The 20,969-nt window shown below is 43.7% G+C and overlaps 2 protein-coding genes across 3 annotated transcripts in view; one reads left to right on the top strand and one right to left on the bottom strand.

Annotated features, from left to right (window-relative positions):
* Positions 1-9,986, top strand: part of PPME1 (protein phosphatase methylesterase 1) — a 96,213-nt gene extending 86,227 nt beyond the window's left edge. Inside the window, exon 14 of the mRNA XM_060018287.1 lies at positions 9,862-9,986. Coding sequence (XP_059874270.1) covers positions 9,862-9,868 — 7 coding nt within the window. The 3' untranslated portion in view covers positions 9,869-9,986. The remainder of the gene's footprint in view (positions 1-9,861) is intronic.
* P4HA3 (prolyl 4-hydroxylase subunit alpha 3) overlaps positions 3,526-20,969 on the bottom strand; it is a 34,311-nt gene continuing 16,867 nt past the window's right edge. Inside the window, exons 5-13 of one of the 2 annotated variants that reach the window (XM_060018284.1) lie at positions 20,133-20,184; positions 18,082-18,245; positions 17,661-17,837; positions 13,247-13,311; positions 10,750-10,909; positions 10,026-10,088; positions 6,351-6,419; positions 4,977-5,057; positions 3,526-4,176 (exon numbers count right to left, since the gene is read on the bottom strand). In XM_060018284.1, the coding sequence (XP_059874267.1) occupies positions 3,892-4,176; positions 4,977-5,057; positions 6,351-6,419; positions 10,026-10,088; positions 10,750-10,909; positions 13,247-13,311; positions 17,661-17,837; positions 18,082-18,245; positions 20,133-20,184 (1,116 nt within the window). In that variant the 3' untranslated portion in view covers positions 3,526-3,891. Of the gene's footprint in view, positions 4,177-4,960; positions 5,058-6,350; positions 6,420-10,025; positions 10,089-10,749; positions 10,910-13,246; positions 13,312-17,660; positions 17,838-18,081; positions 18,246-20,132; positions 20,185-20,969 lie in introns of both variants that reach the window. The other variant, XM_060018285.1, reaches the window with a different exon arrangement.

Here is a 20,969-nt window from a genome sequence, read left to right as displayed (position 1 = left end):
TCTTCCAATCCAAGAACATGGTATATCTTTCCATCTGATTGTGTTGTCTTCAGTTGCTTTAATAAGCATTTTACAGTTATAGGTCTTTTGCCTCCTTACGTAGGTTTATTCCTAGGTATTTTATTCTTTCTGATGTGATGGTAAATGGGATTATTTCCTTAATTTCTCTTTCTGGTATTTCGTTGTTAGTGTATGGAAATGCAACAGATTTCTGTGTGTTAATTTTCTGCAACTTTACTAAATTCTTTGATGAGCTCTAGTAGTTTTCTGTTAGTGTCTTTAGGATTTTCTGTGTAAAACAGTGACAGTTTTACTTCTTCTTTTCTTCTTTACTTCTTCTTTTCCAATTTGGATTCCTTTTATTTCTTTTTCTTCTCTGATTGCTGTGGCTAGGACTTCCAAAGCTATGTTAAATAAAAGTGGTGAGAATGGACAGCATTGTCTTGTTCCTGATCTTAGAGGAAATGCTTTCAGCTTTTCACCATTGAGTATGATGTTAGCTGTGGGTTTGTCCTATATGGCCTTTATTATGTTGAGGTGTGTTCTTTCTTTGCCTACTTTCTGGAGAGTTTTTACCATAAATGGATGTTGAATTTTATCGAAAGCTCTTTCTGCAGCTATTGAGATGATCATATGGTTTTTATTCTTCAATTTGTTAATGTGGTGTATCACACTGATTGATTTGCGGATATTGAAAAATCCTTGCATCCTGTGATAAAGCCCACTTGATCGTGGTGTGTGATCCTTTTAATGTATTGTTGGAGTTGGGTTTGCTAGCATTTCATTGAGGATTTTTGCATCGATGTTCATCAGTGATACTGGCCTGTAATTTTCCTTTTTTGTGATATCTTTGGTTGCTTGTTTGTTTTTAGTATCTTTTTATTTATTTATTTTTTAACATCTTTATTGGAGTATAGTTGTTTTATAATGGTGTGTTAGTTTCTGCTTTATAACAAAGTGAATCAGCTATACATATACATATGTTCCCATATCTCCTCCCTCTTGCGTCTCCCTCCCACTCTTTGTCTGGTTTTGATATTGGGGTGATGGTGGCCTCATAGAATGAGTTCAGAAGTGTTTCTTCCTCTGCAACGTTTTGGAATAATTTCAGAAGGATAGGTGTTAACTCTTCTCTAAACGTTTGGTAGAATTCACCTGTGAAGCTATCTGGTCCTGGACTTTGGTTTGTTGGGAGTTTTAAAATTACTGATTCAGTTTCAGTACTGGTACTGGTAATTGGTCTGTTCATACTTTCTGTTTCTTTCTAGGTCCATAGATGGACCTAAAGATTATCATACTAAGTGAAGTAAGCCAGACAAAGACAGATATCACATGATATTGCTTATATGTGGAATCTAAAAAAATGATATAAGTGATGAACTTATTTACAAAATAGAAACAGACTCACAGACATAGAAAACAAGCTTATGGTTACCAAAGGGGAAAGGGGAGGAGGGATAGATTAGGAATTTGGGATTAACACATCTACACTACTATATATAAAATAGATAACCAACAAGAACCTACTGTATAGCGCAGAGAACTATACTCAATATCTTGTAATAATCTATAAGGGAAAAGAATATATATATATATATATATATATATATATATATATATATATATATATACTGTATATATATCATATATACTGTATGTGAATCACTTCACTGTATACATGAAATTAACACAACATTGTAAATCAACTATACTTCAATTTAAAAAATTAAAAAAAAAAAATCTTTGGAGGCAGACCTGTATTCAAATCCTGCCTGTGCCACTATAGCTATGTAACCTCAGGCAAGTTACACATTCTCTGCCTCACTTTCCCTCATCTATAAAATGGAGATAATAGTACCTATTCATCGTGAGGATTGAAGGAGACAAGTACACCTCAGTTCTTATCACAGTGCCTGGCCAGTGGTAAACGGTCAGTATGTTACTAATGACAATGATAATAGTCATTAACATAAAGAATCTTCCCTGTAGTGAATCTTGTGAGGGATACTGAGTGCAACACCAGGAACCCAGGTTGGAGAAAGCTGTTAGAAAAACAGTTGAAGAAGCGTGCAAGAAAGAAACAAAATTATAAACTATGTACCAAGCCACAGTCAGTCCTATTTAGAAATAGCTACCTACTAAGCGCTTTTGGGGCCCCACAGACACACCACTTTCCCTGAACTGCTCTAACCTGCCTGAAGACAGATGCTCCAAAAGGAACTCAATTGTTAGAAATCCCCTCCTCAAGAGTTTCACCAACCAAGGAAGACTGACCCTTACCACAGGAGAAGAGACTACAAGTGGACACCACACCTAGATCAACTGTCACCATCACATCTCCCACCTATGGGCTATACTCTAAGGGCCCATTTATCATTCCTAGGAATCTAAGAGGGCTACATCCCCCCGTTCCCTCTTACGATGATATTTCATCTCAAGTTCTAAGCCACCTCAGGGAGTTATTCATTTTCCTCTGGGTATGTCCCATGTATACATGATATATACATGTCACTAAGCTTGTGGGTTTCCTTTTGTTAATATGTCTTTTATTACACAGGTTTCAGCTAAGAACTCAGAAGGGTAGGGGGAAAGTACTTTTTCTTCCCTACATGACAGTAATTTAGTAGGAGGGTTTCCAGAGTCCTGATGCATTCAGTGGAAATACTGGGGATGTGACCAGGTGCTTGTGGAGGCTCTTCAGGAACCCGAATATCAGCACACCAGAACCTTTTCCTTGGGGCCCACAGAGCTCTGGGAGGCAGAAACCCTGACGTGTATGGTGCAGGGAGGGGGCGGAGGCAGCAGTGTCTAAGCACCTAGTCCTTTACTTGTGTGGCTTCTTTGTGAGCAAGGCACACGCCCTCGCTCCTGTTGAGGAACCTGAGCCAAGTCGCCCGGAATGTTCTCTTTGCACAAGTCACTCATCAGTGCAGCCTTAGCTCATGCTAGTCCTTCTGCTGGGAAATGCTTCTCCTCACTAGACTCTGCCTGTAAAAAAATTCTACCTGTCCTCCAAAGTACAACTCAAAGGAGGCCTTCTTATTCATTTATCCAGAAATATTTGCTGAATGCCTACTTATTTGAAACAGACCTTTTTCTGGGGATACCAAGAGGTATAAGGAGTGCAGGCAGCCAGGCAAATAAACAAATAGTGAAATTCAGTGAGATGGGGGCTACAATAGAGGCATTTACAAAGTATAGAGGGGTCTTAAAGCATTCAGCCTGAAGGGAAGGCCACTGGCCACAATTAAATAAATAAAATAATTTCAAGAAAAGTGTTAGGAAGAAAACAAAGTTGGCTAATGTGAACAAAAGTGGCTGGAAGTTTGGGTGTCAGAGAAGGCCTCTGAAGCAGTACTGAGCCAAGAGTGGAATGGTGAGACCAGCAGCAGTGAACAGAAAGAATGTCTTGTGTCTGGAATGCAGTGAGAGGGGAGCCAAGATGAGATTACACATAAATAAAATATTATACTCTGCCTTTTTCACTCAATATTACAAAGTAAGAATGTTCTTGGTTGTGAAAAATGATTTGTAAACATCTTTAATGACTGTATTAAAACATTTTTAATGGCTATATTAAAAAATCATATTTTAAAAAAGTTATTTTCTGCTTTAAAAAAATCATCACATGAGGTACACTCCTGATACAGAGACACCCCCTGCTCAGCCTTCAGCAGAAGTCAGTAGGCAGAAGGGCATATGGGGGGTCAGGCAACACCTGCAGGTGTCCTCACTGCCACTTCTGGGCCCCTGTGGTCAAGGCTCAAGTAGCAAAAGCCCCAATGACCAAACCCTGGAGACTGTTGATATGTCCTGTTCCCAAGAGAAAGTGTCTGAGCTCTAGAAACTTCTCGCTCCAGCCTCCTTGCCCCCTCCTTTCTATTGTTCATTCTACTGTGACTCATGGCTTGAGAAGCAACTGTAAGTTCTCAAATGTCCTCTGCTAGAGACCACTTCCTTGTCTTCCATTTGCAAGGAATAGGCAATGCTGACAAAGACCCTCCTCCAGAAGCTTTGCTCTCCTTTCTCCTCTCTTACCATAGCTTTTGGCTTCTGGCTTCTCTGGAAAGCCAAAGGACTCTTCCAGCTTCTCTCTGCCAACATTTTAGTCTTCAGGGCTTGAGCTGCAAGGTCTGCGGAATTCCTGTCCATACTCGTGTATCCACTTGTTGGCCACTGGGGGAAATGGGGAGGAAGAAGAGGAGGCTCAGCGGAGCAGACAGTAGCGATGCTCGCTCACAAGGCCGTTAAATTCCACACCCTTGGCAACTCACTTGCCTCACCCTGGTCCCAGCCCTACTGTGGACTACAAGACGTTGCTTCAGCAGCAGTAAAGAGCAAAAAGGACAGTGGCACCTGGAAAAAGTCCCTGACAGGTCCTGCTACTACAGACTAATTTTCAAACCCGTGGGTACTGTGGTCACTTACCCTTCATATGTAGCTCCTAAAAGCCCACCTCCCCCAGGGAACCATTCCAGGGTAATGAGAGAAAAGGGATGGATTCTCCTGGCAAAGTCCACCTCAGCACAAGAGTCCCTCTTCTACTTCTTTTTCTGTCTTCAGAGCTAAGTGCTCTTAGACACATATGACATAAACACATCCCCTACTTATTTCTCTCTTGCTTGTTTGACCATCTCCTCATGGGGAAGCACCTGATGGTTCTCTCCTTGGGATAGAGGACTGGGACTTGGCAACATATTATTCCTTAGCTGTGCTCAGGAGTCAAGGCCCATCTGGTAAGGCCAATAAACTTTTACCGACACCTGCTCTATGACAAAAGCCCGGCCTTATGGGCTCCCAATGTACTGGTGGCAACTAATCCAGACTCTGATCACCTCAATATAATGTGGCACTGTTAAGCTTTTGGAATGAAAAGGCTATGTTATTTTCCATCCATCCCCTACTTCACTTTACCCTGAACCCCTCACCCAATTCCCATGCCCAGAAAGGCAGGCCTTACCCCACTTATCTCCTACCAGGACAGGACAGCCAGCATGAAGTGTGTCACCATCCCCTTCACCACTCCTATGCAGGTTCCACCAAAATAGTGCTGCATTCTGAAAACAAGCAGACCCCGCCCCAGGGGAGGTCAGCCCAGAATCTCAGTCCTTAGGAAGCACTTGACTGAGGACAAAGGCATGCATGTCATTAAACAAGAAAACTGTCCATGCAGACTGGGGGCAAGGCATGCATAAAATGCCACAAGATGGTATAAGCTGCCATTTACTTATTCACTCATGCATCCCTTATTGAGGGCCTGCTCTGCTCTAGGCCCTGAGGATGCAGAGACAGATCATGTCCAGTTGTCTCAGGGAGTTCAGTCTTGTGGGAGAGACAGACATAAAAACAAACGAGGATGAGACAGTGTGACAAGTGCTGGGGGAAAGGTGAGCACTGGGTGTCATACGATCACTGAGGAGAGAAACTCGACAAAAAGCACAAGGTGGAACAAAATATTCCTCACACAACTAAGAACTTAAGTGAGCCACTGACTCTTCCTTAGGCACTTCCTAATAACACCCGCAGGAAGCAGGGATCATCATCCCCACCTCACCAGCAAGGAAGTTGAGACTTAGGGGCTTTAAATAATGCAACGAAGAAGAAGCAAGGTCAGGACTCAAACCCAGGCATTTTGATTCCAAATCGTATATGTTCTTTCCCCCCCCCACCCCGTCCCCAGCTTTTTTTCCTATACGCTTACTTTAACCTTGGCCAACCCCCTGAGTTTTGATAGATACCCAGCATTTACTCACTGAATGCTTAGGATGTGCTGGGTACTGTGCTAAGTGCTATGAGGCGTGATCTCAATTATTTGTCTTCATTTCATTCCTGAAGTAAGGGCTGTCATCCCTGATTGATTGATCTGACATTTGGGGGAGATATTAATTAATTAAACAAACCTCTTACCACACTGGCCGCCCTCTGTGCCTTGCTTGACATTATAACTCCTACTGCAATACATTATGTTGACTTCTGGAGGCAAGGACTACGAGTTTTCCTCGGTACTCTCAGTGCCTCCAGCCGCCAGTGTTTACTAAACGAATGACTGAAGGGACCAGTTGTTGTCAAGGATCTGAAGGGCACTCTCACCTTTGAGGAGCTCTATTGTAATGGGAAGACACACATGTAATCATCCTCTTGTAATATAAGTGTAAATAAAATAAAAAATAGAGGCACAAGTAAATGCAGGAGTCAAGAAAATTGAGGGATTATCTTTGATTCTGGGAATCAGGGGAGACCTCTTTTCATTCCCTCTCCCAGGAATAAGCTTGCAAGCACAGGCAGCATGAACGCTAGGGTGTTAGTTCTGCACTGCTAAAACCACCTGTTGGGGTCAGACCCCCACTCACCTTGACCACAGGCACGCTAAAGTTGCCGTAGATGAAGGCTGTGGCTCCTCCAGCTTCCACCGAGCTCAGCTGCAAGGCCAGAGGAAGAGCCAGGGTTGAAATATCCCGACTGCCCTACTCTGCCTCACATGACGTCTGATGTCATTTCTGCATAAATTCCCTCTTGTGTGCCCCTCTTTCAACTCTGGGAGAAATACTTATGGAAATACAATCACCCAATTTAGGAATTGAGAGAGCCTACTCAGTGGCATCAGTATTTGCCTGCAGGGCCACAAGAGGACAACGTTTAGAAATGCCCCCTTTCTTTACCCTTTGAGCTAACATCCTTATTGAGGGTTACCATAAGTAGATTCAAACTTCGAGGCCCTCAGGAAGAAATACAGTTTATGTCACAACCCAAGACACAGACACGTCCCTGAAGTAAGTTTCATAAAATATTCTTAACTACATCAGATGCCCTCTGTTATTTTCCATTTTATTTTATTCTATTCTAGTTCAGATTTCTTAAATACTGACCAGATCCACTAACTTGATTTCACAGCCCACTAATGGATCATGACCAGTGGCTTACAAAACACTGTTTAGAATACAATGATTATATTTGAAAGCTGGGCATCATAGGAAATACTGATTGCACCTTTGGTGTGTTTCCCAGATCACTCAGACCCTCTCTAGGTAATCTCAGCTAAAGGGTTTCACCACTGGTATATTCTAGAATTATGGATGTGTTTACTTAACTTGAAGAGTTTTTTCTGATTGTCAAAGAAATATGTAATAACCTAAACATTTTGAAAAATACTTTAAAATACTTAATATTATTCATCATCTTACCATCTGGAAAAAGAAAAAAGCACTGTTATGGTTTAACTGTAATAGTTAACATTTATTGAGCACTGGCCGTATGTTAGGCATCACACTAAGTCCTTACAAATATATTATCTCACTTATTCCTCACAACAAATATATCATCCTCACTATTCCTGTGAGTTAGGATTGTTATTATTTACATTCTACAGATGAGGAAACCAAGTCTCAGAGATTGAGTGGTTTACAAAAGGTCATATAACTCCTTGGTGACTGAGCCAGGACTGGAGCTGAGCCAATGCTGTCTGACTACAAAGTCCCTGCTCATAACCATTATGCTACATACACTCTTGAACATTAGCTTATTTCCCACTGTTTACTATTATAAACAACACTGTGAACATCTTAATGAGTAAAATCATTTTTGCGTTTTAGATTGTTCTCTTAGGAAAGAGTCTGAGCATTAGTATTATTGGGTCAAAAGTATATGCAAATATTCAATACTTTAGATACAACTGCTAAATTATTTTCTCACCAGCAGCATGACACAGAGTGCCAGTCTTACCTCGCCCTGGCTAACTGTCTACCAGCACATTCACAGATCCCACCATATTCGCCTGTGTTACAGAGCAAGAGTTATGGGAGTTGGGATGTTAGCACTTGTTAGAGGAAACTGAACTGACGCGGCGATTCAGAACCTGGAAAAGGCAGTGGTGATTTTTAGCACATCTTGGCTCCCCCTGTAGTCCTTTGGGAAGGGCGATGAGAGCAACAATTTGCTCCTTGTGTTCAAATAACAAACTGGATGATTCTGTTCAGACCCCTGTTGTCAGCCACTGTGGGTGTAAGCAAGATGCAACAGAGGAAACCTGGACTTTCCTGCCTTCCTCTACCTGTGGTTTCACAGTATAGTGGGAAGGAAGGACTTATCCAACAAATTGAAAAGAGAATCGGATCTGTGTGCTGTGAAGCTCATGAGCAGGGCATGGATTGTAAGATTGGTGGAGGGGAGGGAAATCTTCCCTCTGTAAACCTTCCACTGTTTTGTACTGGGACTGATCTTATGTCCAGTCTGAGTAGAAAATCACTAACCTGATTTCAACTCAATCCTCCCAATACTCCTTAAAGATTATTTTCTCCCTATATAATATTACTCTTATGTTCTCCATAAATCTTATGTCTTATGTTCAGAAATGTTTATGATGGTCTTAACACCAACCTGAAGATGAAAGGATTGGGCATAACCTAGCACTTCCTAGGTCCCACGATCCCACTTATGGGGTCCTATGCTTGCTTTCTGGGATACATGATAGAAACATATTGTATGAAACTGCACAGAGAGATATCCCCTTACATTATTTCATCAGATCCTCATGACAGCCCTGTGAGGAGGCACAGAGCAAGAAGATAAGCTCGAAGAATTGATGTGATTTGTGCTGAGGCCACATGTTAAGTGGCAGAACCAGAATTAGACCAACTGACTCCAAACCCAAAACGCTTTCCATTCCACTGTGTATCAAAGGCTTAAAATCCAAACATATACATACTCTTGCATTTGTCATTTAAAATTGCTGGTCTACCCTTACCATAGTACCCTTACCATAGTAACTGGACCTCTGTAATCAGGGAATCAGCTACAGAAGATACTAGGGGGATAAAGAACAGAGAGATATTGGCCCCTAGATGTCCTATTCTTTGATATCAGTGCACTTCACTGCCTGTGACCTCCCATGCCAGCTTTAGTCATCAACCAGAGATGTACCAGCAGCTGATCCAAGCTGTGTCTCCTGCCCAGAGAGCTGACGTCAGCCATCCCTCTGCCTGATCAGAATGCTCAGAATGACCAGGAGAGGCCAGACACCATTGGCAACGGCAGCCTTCCAGTTCTGCATAAAATTAAAACCAAGCCACATGAAGAAGCATGTTGGGATTGCCAGCATTAAAACTACAGAGTGCTGGCCTCTGATGGTCCTTTCTTGGCTACACTGTGGAGACCAGTTAACAGGACTAAGGAAAGAGGGAATGCTAGGGTGTAGGTGTCTGCTATTCTAATGAGCCTGAAACCAGGCCTTCATCTTAGGGTGTTATGTAGAGCACTTACATTTGGCATGTTTATTCCTTCATTTAACAGTAATGCACCTCTTATAATTTAAGTGACAGATGCCTGAAATTATGACTTGCCCATAGAGAAGGAGGTAAACCCACATGATCTGAAGGGAAGAGGATAGGTGAGATAATAAAGACTGGGTCCGAATTCTATAGGATCAGGTCAGAAACTAGGAGAGGAGGGCAGTTTGTTTTAAGGGGGTATAATGTAGATTTTAGTGAAGAATTTATGAGGAGATAAGGAAGAAAATTTTCACCGCATATGAGAGAGCCACACTTACTGAATTTCTCTGTAGGCATCTCCGTTCTTCCCTCTTGTAATCTCAGCTGCTTCATTTCTCTCCTCTCTCCCCTCATAGCTCCACAACCTCACCTATAGGTCCATGCTTTTCAACACCAACTAGTCTATGGGACCTCAAAGACAGAGACTCTCACATCCCCTTCCTGTGTTGTTCGGGTCCCAGGATCTCTTGGCCTTCGGTGTAACCCCACTTCCCATCCTAATCACTGACAATGACAAGGTCACATTGAGGTCTACACAATGTAAGCTCTTTGAGGGAAGGAACTGACTTGTATTGATATTTCTTTCTCTCTCCTATAGTGCCTAACAAGAGTGCTGTATGAAATTCACAAACATCCTGGAGATTTTTCTGCTGTGAAATTCAGATGAAATCAGTATCTGATATCGCTTTGAAAACCATAAAATAAAAGAGATATAAATAGTCATTAAGTAAGCAGCCCTGGTCCCTCCAGAGCAAGACTCACGTAGATCATAAATGTTGCGACTCGGTTCCCAGAGTTCATTCTGTACAGTGGGCTGGTTGGTGACTGAGACAAAAATAGAACATATTATTTTATGCAGATGGCACCAGAGTAACAGCCAGGATGCCACCATAATACAGGGAGGAGAAGAATGGAGGAGTCACAGATGGGATACAGCCTTGAGCTATACCTAGTCAAGTATGTGCCTATCTTTGCTGGCAGGTACTCAATATACTTTTTTTCCTCTTACCACTTTATTAGATACTCATATAAGTGAACTGTATACTACTAATCAAACAAAATTGCTTGTTAGTAGTGAAAGCACTATGTGAGGGGCTGATTGCACCTTCAGGTTCTTGGTGAAATAAATTAACATATAAAATATTACAGATAATTATTCTGTAAAAATACCAAGTCATAAGACTGGAGTTCCCAATGATTTGCCAAAGAGGCACACTTTTTTGTCATAGAAGAGTTTAATTGATATAATTTACATGTCATAAAATTCAATCATTGTAAGACTGTTTTTCAGTGAGTTTTAGTAAAAAGAAGATGAGTCAGCAGCAATCAGCTTGAAATCAAGGCTTTCAATCTACCTAGAACAAGAACCTTTGTTCTAAAATGTCACGCGGTATTCTCTGGGGGCCCTATAAGAGCTCTGTCTCAGAGAAATAAATAACACCCTCGTTGCCTACCCCACGAGATTGGTCACCGACCCCATGGTTACCGTAGCATGGTCAAAGTGAGGCTCATAGTGCCCTCCGATTCCGTAGTTTACCACCTGGAGATACTCTGCGTATGGAGGCTGGACATCAAGGCCTGTAAGGGAGGCAATGCGATGGTCGAGGGTCACCAGCACTGGGTCAACGGTGTCCTTTAGCCAGGCACTAAAACACACCACAGGTTGCAGCATCAGTGATCTACTGCCAGAAATAACTAAATATCTGTGAATGAATGATGTTAACTGCCAGAAGGAAGGAAGGAAGGCAAGGAGGACAGGAAGACAGACACGAATACCTAATTACCTACTCACTCCTCCTGTTAAGTCGGCCCAGTCCATTTTGTGCTCTATCTTAACATTCACACATTCATTCAACAAACATTCTCTGAGGCCTACTGTATGCCAGACCCTGTGCTAGGTGTGTGAAGAGTGAAGGTTCCCATCACCAGGCACTGGGATACAAAGAGAAAGAAGACAAAACCCTGTCTTTAAGAATGCTGTGTTTAGAGACATCTCAATGGAGGAAGCTGGGTGCAATGGAAAAAGCTTTGGATTCAGAGGAGTAAGACCAGTCCTGGATCCTCAGCTTGACCCTTGGTCAGGCCCTTAACCTTTCACCTCTCTTAAGGTTCAGTGTATTCATCTATAATATGGGGATGGTAATAATATCTACTACACAGACTTAGGAAGATTGTGACAGACAATGCTTATGAAGATGCTTTGTAAGCTGTATGTTATTGATTTGCTGTAAAACACAGAAAAATCTCTGCTCTTTTGCTCTACTTCAGGACAAACCAGGATAGGGCAAAGGCCAAAGAGCAAAGTTCAGTCTCTTTTCCTGAATGTCTTGTTGAGGTTCTGATAAAGTGGAGGATTTGGCATCAGAATGTGGTCCCTGGGAAGTGAGGAAGTGCTCCCCAAGCAAAGCCAGTGAGCCTCCTGGAGAGATGATGAAGGCTCTTAAGGGAAGCACCTTGGCATGTCTGGAAGACCACGTCCTTGGTCTATAAATGATGGATTAATTTGTTCATTCTTTTGTATGGAGTGCACGCATAGTGCTATGCTGTGGGCTCTAAGGTTTACAAAGATACCCAAGACAAAGCTGTTGTGTTCAAAGAGCTCATGAGAGGAGACACACAAATATACACAAATACAACTGAGCACAAATCAAGGTAGAGTTAAAAATAAGAACCAGCCCTTAAAGTAAAGTTCTGGGGAGCACAGAGGAAGGAGATGTTACTTCTGACTGGGGCACTGAGGTGAGATGGACATGTAGGCCAAATTTTGAAGGGTGCATAAAATTTCAATAGATGGAAAAGACGTAGGGATATTCCAGGCTGAAGAAATAGCATAAGCACAGACATGGTGGGGTGATATACTACAGTGTGTGTCAGCACGAAAGCATTTAGTCTATTAGAGAAGTAATGGGAAATAATGCTAGCAAAGTAGGCTCCGGGCATGTTGCAGAAAGCTGAGGACACTGTGGTCGGGAACCTGGTCTTTGTGGATAGTGATTTGGAGTGCATAGGTGACCTCTGAGGGACCAGTTCCAGTGAAGTTGTGAGGACAGAACCAAAATTCAAATGGGTGCACTGTGGTGGAGGGTGGGTAGTGAGAGGAGGCAATGAGGGTCTCAGTTTCTTTACCTGAAAAGTAAAGAGAATATCACCCACTCCCCTAAAAGCAATGACTCTAAACAGAAGGTGGAATTTTCTCCTTGACACTACAGTATCAGAAAGGTTAGCAAAGCAACGAAGCTGAGGTTAGACGGGCCTTTCAAAACTTAGAACATAACTTCTAATGTAAAAGGTCCCCAAAACGTACCAGACCAAATAAGTTAAGCCAGATGATTCTGAATCCAAGCTTTCATCACTCACCTCGCTTCCCAGACAACAAAACCATCCACCCAGCTTGAGGTCTGGCCTCTCCCCAAGGATGTCATCACCATCTCCCATGGCTCCGGTGGGGACCCTCCTCTTACGGTATCCTGTCCTTACAGCACAGACCAAGGGCTACAGTGGAGGGGGAGCAGGGATGGAGGGGAGGGAATACGGCTGGGCTCTCAACCACAGAAGGGATCAGATCCAGAGATTCTGGCCATCCCTCTTGCCTGAGTGGTCGCAAGTCATGCTTTGAATATGAGTCAGGAGGTAAAGTCAAATTCCAAATAGAGACAGGACTTGTTCCCTGGAAAAGCAATCCTGGTTAGGAGAACAACTACACACTTAATTTTTGGTCTAGGGCATAGGAGCTTTTTCAAGTCTCTCCCTAATGGCCTCCTAGTTAAGTCCTCAGACCATGTAACCACCTGAGAAAGGCCCTTGGGTAAGGGGAGTGGAAATTGCTCCCTCTCCACAAGAATGTACAGATGTAAACGTGAACTACTGTGGCGTCTCTAATGGCACCTGAATGGGTGTTGCTGACTTTCAGTCACCTGTGCCACAGGCCCAAGGGTGGCCAGCAGGCATGACCAGAGTCCCTGCCAAGAAAGGACCCCTCTTACCTTTTGCTGATGCGGTACTCCACTGGTAACTGCTTTTCGCCTGATGCCACCACAGATCTCTGTAGCTGGTGTGAAGGATGTAAGAGAAAGTCCAAGTGGTTATGATGCAGAAGGAAGGGCTCTCACTTCCATAGACACGCTCCTCTCTTAGCATAAGCCTAACAATCACCCGTTTCTCTTTAATTAAAGGGTATTTTGTACATGCTACTAATTTAGTGATAGCTATCAATCTTAAGTGACATAAAAGCTCAGAGTTGAAAATAACCTTTAGCTTCATATCTGGTAAATAGTAAAAACTGAAAAAGGTCTGTAGAACTGAAATACAAGTGATTTTGAATCCCGTTTGCATCTGCAAGACTGTGAGTTCTGTAAGAACAAGGACTGTTTCTTATTCATCTTTATATCCCAGTGTTTGGGGCAGGGCCTGACTGATGGTAAGTTAAATTAAATGAACACCTCCAATGACAGGACACTTTCTACCCTCAGAGGCAGCCTGCTACTTCTGAACAATTCTGATAAAAGCCCCTTCCTTACAGAGAATCAAAGTCTGTTTTGTTTGCAGCTGCCTTGGTTATGGGGAAAAAACAATGAAACAGGTTGGAAGTCACTAATTTAACTGAATGTCTCTATTTTGTTCTGAATGTCTAGGTATAGATTTTAAATTATTTTTAAATAAAGTGGCCTCTAATTGCAAAAGTACTGTACCAGGGACAGAAAGAGAAATATTATTTACATAAGGATGTCTACTTCTGCATTTGTCATCAGAATGTCAGCTCCGTGAGGGCAAGGACTTGGTCTTTTTTCAGTGCTGTATCCCCAGGATGCAGAGAAGGCCTGGCAGGGAGTAGGTGCTCAATATTGGTGAAATGTACCCAGGAGTGAATGAACCAGAGTCCTGTGGCTAAAGACACAGCCCCGGCGCTTCACATGCGGTCACAGCAGAGCACGGAGCAACAAAGGGCATGTGACAGAAACCCTTTCCCTTCTCAGAGGCTTCTACAATATTATTATTCCTGCTGCTAAACCAGGTAGACAACCTTGGAAAAGGCTCTTCCCTTGCTTCGACCCATTTCCCCAGCTATAAAATGCAGCATGGGAACAATACATTCTTGTAGTCCTTCTCAGCCTCTCCCTCTACAATACTAGGATGCAGGGAATCGGTAGGTGACTGATGTCTCTTTCTAGTCCTCTAGCCAGCATCCTCTCCTGAGCCATTCATAGAGGAGTGAGGAGAGATTCATAGAGAGATAGTCCCTTCTGTTCTTTTCGGACAACATCAGTGGTTTAAAAACAAATCCTAGGGAATCTCCACTCCACCCTGCCCGCCCCCTCCGTTAAAGAGCCACACTGCATTTAATTCCTTTAAGAATTATTTACTGTGCACCTACAAGTCACTCATTTGGGGGGAAGATACTTATTGGTCGTTCTCTGTGCTAAGCACTGTGCTATGCATTGTAAATACAACATAGGAAACCAGACATAAGGCATCCAATGGGGCCCTAATGGACAAGTACAGGGTGCTATGGAAATACAGAGAAGGAGCATCTAGCCCATTCTTATGAAGGACAGGAAGGCTTCCCAGGATGCCCAAAAGACAACTGGAATCACACAGGTGGAAAGAGACCAAGGGAAGAGTGGTTCAAGCAGAGAGAAGAGTGTGTGGGGAGCCAGTGAGAGCACTGCCTGTTCATGGAGATGCAAGTTGTTTAGGGTGGCTAGGGTGTCAGTATAATGGGAACATGCTGCAGAGGGAGTGGCAGCAGCCAGGCCAAGGAGCTCTGTAATCATTTGAAAGCAAAAGTGACCCATTAGGGCTTCCCTGGTGGCGCAGTGGTTGAGAGTCCGCCTGCCGATGCAGGGGACGTGGGTTCGTGCCCCGGTCCGGGAAGATCCCACATGCCGCGGAGAGGCTGGGCCTGTGAGCCATGGCCGCTGAGCCTGCACGTCTGGAGCCTGTGCTCTGCAACGGGAGAGGCCACAGCAGTGAGACGCCCGCATACCGCAAAAAGAAAAAAAAGGGACCCATTAAAGAGTTTAAGTGAGGGCTTGACTCAGTCAGATGTGACCCTTTGCAAATTGCTCTGGCTACAACGGGCCTAATATGGAGCCAGGCATTTCAAGGACAACATATGATCTCTGCTAGTTTACAGTCTAGCTGGGGGGACAGGATGCTAACCCATGAAACTGATCGTGATTCCAGACAACACGTAAATGGCAGAATAAATGAAAGTACCAAACAGGTGGAGACAAAAACTGAGTTCAGAGGAGGGAGGTTACTGTATGTTGCCCCAAAAAGTGCTCTGAAAAAATGTTCCTCCTGAAAGAATCTATGAAAGGGGGCCAAAGTGGTCAGGGATAGGGGCCAAGAGAGGCATAGGGTTTCAGCTGAGTCTTCAAGGATGTGTAGGATGCAGATGGGGGAGGAGTGATGAGAGAGCAGAGAAATGCTTCTTTGAGAAACACACAGTGAAGAGGAGCAGAGAAATTCAACACAAGCCACTGAGGTGGCTGCCATCCCATGGGGCAGCCGCTACCACACACACCCCGGGCTTATTCCTGGGTGAGCCAAAGACCAGACAGGGATCAGCAACCCCAGCGAGACGCTTCTGGAGGAAGGGAGAGTGGCAAGATCTGTGCGTGCCAAACAGATGACCTGGCTACAAGGGATTAAATGAACATCTCCGAGTAGGCCGCCTGTCCTGTTACCACAGCAACAGAGTTGTCCTGAGGAAAAAGGAGCTGCGGCCAAACGCTCCCGCTGGCTCACTGAGAAGCCAAAGCTATTGAAAATACGTCGTTCCAATTCACCAGGGAGGGGAGCTTAATCGCTTCAAAAACCTTCTGTACAAAGATTCCAGATTTCTCTGAAGGGCTTTTAGATGAAATTATTATTGCTGTTTTTCTCCCTCCAATCCACGTCTGCTGTCAGAGACTTCCTCAAAATCTGCAGACCTGATCAGGGCACTCTCCTGTTTCAAACTGTCCCACAGCTCCCCGCCTGCCTTCGAGATAAAATCCAAACTCCCCAGCTTGGTACTTCCAGCGCTTCTAATTGTGTCTCACGTTGCAGCCTTATCTCCCATCACCTCGCACCCCCTCCCTTGCACACTTCAGCCCCCGAGCTTCCCCCCACTCTCTGGACACACCACACAGCAGGCCCGTGCACAGATTGTCTGTCTCCTTGGAATACCCTTTGCCACCTTTCACTCTGATGAATCTCAGGTCCACAGAGAAGCCTTCTCTGTTTCTAACTCTCCCCCTTCCCCCATTTGCTCTTCACCTGACTGCCTTTCCCTGCCTTTCCCTCGGAGGAAGGTTCGCCTTTTTAGGCTGCCGTAGCACAACTCCCTCACACACCTCTATTACAGCACGTATCACAGTGCATTGTAAATATGTTTTCCCCGTTCTGCAGGAAGCTCCTAAATGGGAGCGAGCAATACTTAACCTCCTCGTAACAGCCCAAGCACCCGGTACAGCGTCTGGCACACAGCAGGTAAGTGACGGCCTGGCTGCCGGGGTGAATAGCACACCGTGAAGGCCACAATGTCTGCTTTGACACAGTAGTTCTGAGACCATCTTAATGTACCGTTTGTAAAGAGGCAACATGCTTACAGTGGTGAGGTCGACTGCATGATTTTTCTAAATATTTGCCACACTTCCTGACGGACTAAACTCCCCTCCGCATCAACATCAAGCTTGGTGCAGAGCCTTCTCCATGGGAGACTAAGATATACTCTCCCTGCTGACTGCAGTGTTAGCTGTACGCTGTGCCTTAGCCAAGGAAACGTGGATGGAAGAAATGCCTGGTGCTTCCAAGCAGAAGCTTTAAGAACCAGCTAGTAGTTTGCCATCTCTGCCTTTTTCCTCTTGCGTGAGATGGCAGTGTTCCAAAAAGAGGCTGCTCTGTTGGGCTGGGTCCCGGAGGAAGACAGCACGGGGTGGAGCTGCAGCCAGCCCAAGACAGACAGGCAATGGGAGGATGAAGCCGATCTCTACTGCTGTTGTAGACCTCTTCCATGTATATGGAATGACTGATACTGGGGGAGGAGGGTTCCTTTAATTTTTTTAGGTTAAATTTATATACGATGATGTGCACAGATCTCAGGAGTACCATTTGCTGAGTTTTGACAAAGGCATCCAGCCATGCACTCCACATCCCTAACGAGACATTGACAGCACATTTCCAATACCCCAGAAAATCCCCTTGTATCCTTTCTCAGCCAGTCCTCTCCCTCCAGAGGCAACCACTACTGTGATTTTTTTCACCATTGATTAGTTTTATGGAATGGCTGGTATTTTGAACTCCTGAACAGATGAAGTATCTAGTTGTTCAGGCTGCCTATTCTCACACTTCTGAACACCAGTCATATAAAGAAACAAAGGGAAGTTCTTGGCAGGCCTTGGGGACACTCACCCACGGTTCTGCAAGGCCTCTAATTTTCTGAGCCTCAGTGTCACTGACAAAGTCATGGTAGAGAACAACATAGGGTTCCAGGTGGATGACCTCTTTCCGGACAGGCTGGAGCAGCAGGTAGGGACTGGAACTGGTCTCATAGGAGCAGTAGAGACTGGGGATCTGGTAGTGAGTAGGCTGAAAGGAAAGACTAGAATCAGCTTAAGAGAAGAAGGGTCTAGGAGCAGAAACCGATTTAGGGGAACTACAGCATGAAAAACCTGGAATGCAGGAGATTCAGAATTCGGTCACTGATGCTGTCCAAGTGAGCTTTATTTATTTATTTTTTAGTGCATCAGCCTTTCCCCTCACATCGTCCCAATTCTACCTTTTCTCCCTCTATCCGAGCCTGTTCCGTTTTTCATTCCCTGAGAAATCCTACCTGGGAACCCAGGGTCTGACATAACTCCTCATAGGTGTCCCTGGTCTGCAGGTGGGGTACGTTGGGCCTCTGGATGACAGCCTCAGCTACGGCCTGGTTAGGGCTTTCTGCCAAGAGCTTTTCGTATTTCAAGACATTCCTGGCCATCCTCTTATTATCGGGGCCTGGAAGAAATCGGATCAGGGTATAACACAGGTTAACAAACGGTGGTCCCAGAGAGTGCCGCCAAGGTTTCCTATAGCTTCACTGTCACACGTGACCAGCAACTGGCCACCTAAATAACTCTCTGTGTCCATGCACAGGAGGATGTAAGGCCCTCACTCCCAGGAGAGTACGTGGCAGTAAAAAAAAGACTGAGTAGGGCCTGGTAGATCTGAAGGAACACTCTTAGACCAAGGAATCATGAGGATGTGGCTGTAGGATGGTGTGGTCAGTTTTATGTAGAGGGAAGAAGCTTCAATATTTTATTCATTCATTCACCAACTCTCCAGTGAACATCTACTATGTACCAGACACTGTGCTAGAGGCTAACCTCCCAGAGTTGAGAGTCTAATGGAGAAAAGACACATTAACTACTTACAACACAACACAACAAGGAAGTGCTATGAAACAGAAGTTCAAAGAGCCAAAGCCTATAGCAGAGAGACCCGATCTATTCTTCCCTAGAGAACTGGCAGCTAATTTATTCCCAGCTCTACCAGATCCTTCAAAAAATCCCTAACTGGCCTAGACATAGCAGAGCAGTATGGGACAAAGGGGTTCTAGACGTTGGTTCTAGCCTAGGTTCCTACAGGGGTCTTGTGTCTTGTTTGTGCCCGCTTTGGCTGCAGATCCCCCATGGATTGGAGCTACCCACGGCCTGCTAGCCTCTGTGTGTGATTCTCAGTGCATCTTAGAAGGAGGTGCTGACTTGTTGTAAGGCTCACAAAGCAGCTTTCTCTGAGGAGCTCAGTGTCCTTCTAACCACCACTGCCACCACCACCATTATTCTGGCAAAGGAGGGGACAGAAATTACCATCCTTTTTTAACCAGAGAATAAATGAAGTTTGGGGGAATGGAAATGATGAGCCCAAAATACCAACAAAAATATTGCAAAACCATTTATGGAACCAGGAATCTCAATTTGCTGTGTCCTACTTATCCACCTATAATAGTGCACAATTTGGGTTCTCTGGGAGAGGCAGAGATTTTAATAGATAAAGCACAAAGAAATAAAGAGGGGTTGGGTCATCAATTTGTACCACTAACTGTCTGCGTGTTTCCAGACCATACAGCTACTTCCTTATCCTACTGTTTGCCAAATTATCAGAAAGGAATAACATTACTAAATGGATTCATTAGAAAGTGACAGTGAAATCCTACATGAAATACTTCATAAATATTAAAACATAATAGTGATTATGTATCTTACTTTAGTATCTAACTATCTTATTAAAAGAAAACCTGGGAAGCCATCTACCACCAACATTTTAAGCAAAAATATTCAAGTAGAGCTAAACTAGTATATCTCCCTCCCAGTTTTACTCTGGTGAGGCGCTGCCTGAAGAGGGTTGAAGCTGAACTCTGTGGCCAACTGGGCAGGATGCTTGCATAGCAAAGTGAGCTCTGGTTTAAAGAGAAGAATTGCTATCTTTCTATGAGCAGCCAAAGTGAACATCCCTGCTGAGTCACTCTCCTTCTTGCACACACAGCTCTCATTGATTGCACTCGTTCCCAGGTCTGCTCCCGACACCTGGATCTTCAAATGTCCCTAAAGAAACTGGCTCCCAATCTCGGACTTGTTCTCCACTGAAGCAACACTAATATATATATGACTGGATGGGGGTGGAGGAGGAAGGGGACAGGTTGATATCTTTTTCTTAGCTTTCTAACTAACTTAAAAACTCTTGATCAATATGTAAGATTTAATCAAAAATTAGAAATGTGCCTTGGATTATGAAATTAGAAAAATAAAAATAGACAGCTGTGTCTCATTTGCAAGGACTAAAGGCCAAGAGCAGGAGGGAGTTCCCAGTAAGTCAGACCTGTAGTTATCTTTTATCGTTACGTACTGTACAGAAGAAACTCTCGGGAGAGGCTGAGGGCACAGGAAATATTTCCCACCTATAAAAAAGAAAGAAAAGGAAAAGGAAGAGTTAACTGCACTAAGGATATCTCCTCTGATGAACCATTACATGGATTTTTAAAAAAACTATAAAATATTCTTACCAAGAGTAGCTAGTAAGACTCATTGAAATGAGCTGCCCACTAAAACGTAGAGGTTCTCTGTTCTAATTCAGGATTTGAGCCCTGATCCAAATCAGGTCTCCTCAGTTTCCTCATTTACAAATGACTTATTAACACCCTTACCAGGGAATGGAGAAAAATAAATGAAAATAAACTGTCTTAAAATGCCCTCAAGTCTTTCAAAGCATGCAAAACCATGTAATTGTAGGGTGTTGTTATTTTGGTATATTTTATTATTAAAATTAATATGGAACTATAAAAACCCTACTAAAAATGTAATTTGCTCTCCAGGCTCAGTACTTCTGAGAGTCCACAAAGTTAGAGGAAGGCAAAGGAAGACCTAAACCTGAACCGTTCCCACTGCATAGTAATGACTCTCCCTGCAGCCATTCAACCTTGGGCTGCATGTGGTCAAAAGTAAACAGGGGATTTCCAGACAAACCTGGGGAACAGAACCCAGGCAGGGTGGGCTGTGATCCTGCTCTGAGTGCCATGGAATGATGATGAGCTGCTAGAACTGTATTTCCCTCTGATCATTTTATTTTTGCATGTGAAAAAATTCATTTTTAATGATAAAACTAACAATAAGAACATTATAAAACATGAGAAATAGGGGGAAAATGTTACACTGAAACCCAGGCATTTCAAGCACTTTGGATAAT

Source organism: Delphinus delphis, chromosome 8, assembly GCF_949987515.2.
Source record: "Delphinus delphis chromosome 8, mDelDel1.2, whole genome shotgun sequence".
In the NCBI taxonomy this organism is placed as follows: Eukaryota; Metazoa; Chordata; class Mammalia; order Artiodactyla; family Delphinidae; genus Delphinus; species Delphinus delphis.
Note: the sequence above shows the minus strand (reverse complement) of the source record. Positions and strands in the feature narration are given on the sequence as shown.